The sequence below is a fragment of the Castanea sativa genome, chromosome 5 (assembly GCF_040712315.1).
Source record: "Castanea sativa cultivar Marrone di Chiusa Pesio chromosome 5, ASM4071231v1".
Taxonomy (NCBI): Eukaryota; Viridiplantae; Streptophyta; class Magnoliopsida; order Fagales; family Fagaceae; genus Castanea; species Castanea sativa.
The window spans coordinates 5,229,660-5,232,340 of record NC_134017.1 but is presented as its reverse complement, the minus strand read 5'-3'; the positions used below and the strand labels follow the sequence as shown (position 1 = coordinate 5,232,340).

General features: G+C 32.7%; 1 protein-coding gene across 1 annotated transcript; it reads left to right on the top strand.

The window, feature by feature from the left end:
- Window positions 1–783: 783 nt before the first annotated feature.
- LOC142636565 (G-type lectin S-receptor-like serine/threonine-protein kinase At1g11330) lies at window positions 784–2,438 on the top strand. The gene is made up of 4 exons (XM_075810824.1): window positions 784–942; window positions 1,017–1,227; window positions 1,445–1,710; window positions 2,078–2,438. Exons 1-3 carry the CDS (start codon window positions 784–786, stop codon window positions 1,681–1,683), a joined length of 609 nt encoding a protein of 202 aa, XP_075666939.1. The 3' UTR covers window positions 1,684–1,710; window positions 2,078–2,438.
- The last annotated feature ends 243 nt before the right edge of the window (window positions 2,439–2,681 follow it).

The following is a 2,681-nucleotide window of genomic DNA, read 5'->3' as shown; positions in this document are numbered from 1 at the left end:
ATTTTAAAATTATTGAATAAGTATTAATTAATAAGTTTAACTGAATTCATTCTTGATATAAATGGTAAAGTCAAAATAATGCATTTTACATCAAATAATTTATTGCATAACTTTCTAAATGACATATACATGTTGTTTTATTTATTAAAAAAAAAAAATTCATGTGAAAAATACGGGTCAACCTGACTAAACCCGCAACCCGATTGACCCAACCCGCCCCGCCCGTTTTGCCATGTTTAGTGACCAAACACAATTTAAAACACAAAAATCAAACTAAACAATCCCCCATCACAAACTAAAAGATCCTACAATAGCTCCAAATCAAAATCAGCTCTACGACGATTCTCTGTTGGTGGATCAGATATATACATTCGCTTGGCCAATTCAGAATTTAGTAAGTTCATTTGTTTTAAGTCACAGTTTTGTATAATCTTATGCTTCTGATCATCCAGCAGTTGGACCACTTGTTTGGTTAACTGATTACTTACAACAAATGCAATAGGATTTCAATATTTTTATGTTAAATTTCTTTACTCAATTTTGACTGAATTAGTTTAAAACTTTTCTTATACACAGAAGAGGAGAGAAATTTGAGAGTAATCATCACAACTACAGTGACTATTGGAGCGATTGCTATAGCCAGCACTGCTTTCTTCTTCTGGAGGTGGATGGCTAAGAAAAAGAGAGGTAATGTGCCCAATTGTCCATTAGTTTGTCCATTAATTTGCTGCAGAGACTAGGCGCTGCAAGATGGATTACTAAATAATATAATTTGCAACAGCAATGAAAATTGAAAGCAATGAGAGCTTATTGTTTGACTACCTAAACGATGTGAAACTCCAAGATCTACCAATCTTTAATTTGGAAGAATTGGCAAAAGCAACAAACAACTTTGATATGGCTAATAAGCTTGGACAAGGTGGCTTCGGTCCAGTCTATAGGGTAATGGTTTCTTATGTAGAGTTCATTTTTCCCTCTCAAAAATATATGTGCTAATATTCTTTACTTTCTTATAGGGTAAATTGCATAATGGACAAGAAATTGCAGTGAAGAGATTGTGTAGAGCCTTTGGACAAGGACTTGAAGAATTTATGAATGAGATGGCGTTGATTACTAAACTCCAACATCGGAATCTTGTTAGACTTCTCGGTTGCTGCATTGAGGGAGAAGAGAAGATGATAATCTATGAATACATGCCAAATAAAAGTTTGGATGCAATTGTTTTTGGTTAGTTCATATACTTATTTATCTTGAATATCAAGTAAGCCAGTACATAAAACAAAACAAAACGAATTTTAATGATAAGTTTCATTGTGCTAATTTAGTCACTTGAACCATACTTTTGTGCTAACTTTGCCCCAAATTGTTTTCTCAATCGTATATATTTTTTTTCTCTATACAAATTCATACTCATACATTATTTATTTGGCTTACTATTGATTAGATCCAGTCCACCAAAAACTCCTTAATTGGAGAAAACGTTTCAACATTATCGAAGGAATTTGTCGCGGGTTGCTCTACCTTCATAGGGACTCTAGACTAAAGATTATTCATAGAGATCTAAAGGCATCTAACATTTTGTTAGATCAAGAGCTTAATCCAAAAATATCGGATTTTGGTATGGCTAGAATATTTGGAGGCAATGAAGATCAAGTAAAAACTAAAAGGGTCGTCGGGACATAGTAAGAGCTTTGTGGAAATTAAATTTAGGTAATGGCACCACTTATACTCAAATAATATGGATGTGTTTCAATGTTTGTATGCAGTGGTTATATGTCTCCTGAATATGCAATGCGAGGGTTGTTTTCAGAGAAATCAGATGTCTTTAGCTTTGGCGTGTTATTATTAGAGATTGTTAGTGGGAGAAGAAACACTAGCATATGCGATGAGGAGCAATATTCGGGCCTCACTAGATTGGTAAATCTAACTAATAGCATTCACAATATCAGAAAATTTAGTCAAACCCTAATCAAAAGTTACTTTATCTATTTAATTTATTTATTCATTTTTGACATGGTCTACTTTCAAAAAGATTGAACAATTTCAATTTTTGTCTTTCACACTTGTTATTTTTTAGGCATGGAAATTGTGGAACAATGACAACATTATGGCTTTGGTAGACCCAACGATATGGGATCCATGCTTTCAAATGGACATTTCGAAATGTATACATGTCGGACTGCTTTGCGTGCAAGAATTGGCAAGAGATAGGCCAAATGTGTCTACTGTTATTTTAATGCTTAAGAGAGAGATTTTGGATCTGCCTACTCCAAAGCAACCTGCCTTCATGGAAAGGCAGATTGTTTCAAATTTAGAGCTTACTCAACAGGGTCAAATAAGATTCTCCAATTGTAATGTCACTACTTCAACAGTTAGTGGTCGATAAAAATATTTTCTTTGAGATAAATTCCTCTTAATTTAATTAATATCTTCTTCCATAAGTAAGAGTATTTAATCTTAAATTCATTTATATCATATTTTTTTATCATGCAGGTTTCTTATTTTTTGAAAAAGAAACTGTTGGAGAAATTACCAATAAAATGATATATTAATTACAACAAAAATATAAATATAAACAAATAATGTTAGATTGAGGCACGAAAATCTCGCTCTCTTTAAGGAAATACAAGCCCTCTGCAATAGGCAAAGCCTAGAAACCAATGCAGCAGAAATTTATTTTT

Coding starts and splice junctions, on each gene's coding strand:
- LOC142636565 (XM_075810824.1), top strand. CDS start 784: ATGAAAATTGAAAGCAATGAGAGCTTATTGTTTGACTACCTAAACGAT. Junction 943..1,016: donor GCTTCGGTCCAGTCTATAGG/GTAATGGTTTCT, acceptor ACTTTCTTATAG/GGTAAATTGCATAATGGACA. Junction 1,228..1,444: donor TTTGGATGCAATTGTTTTTG/GTTAGTTCATAT, acceptor ACTATTGATTAG/ATCCAGTCCACCAAAAACTC.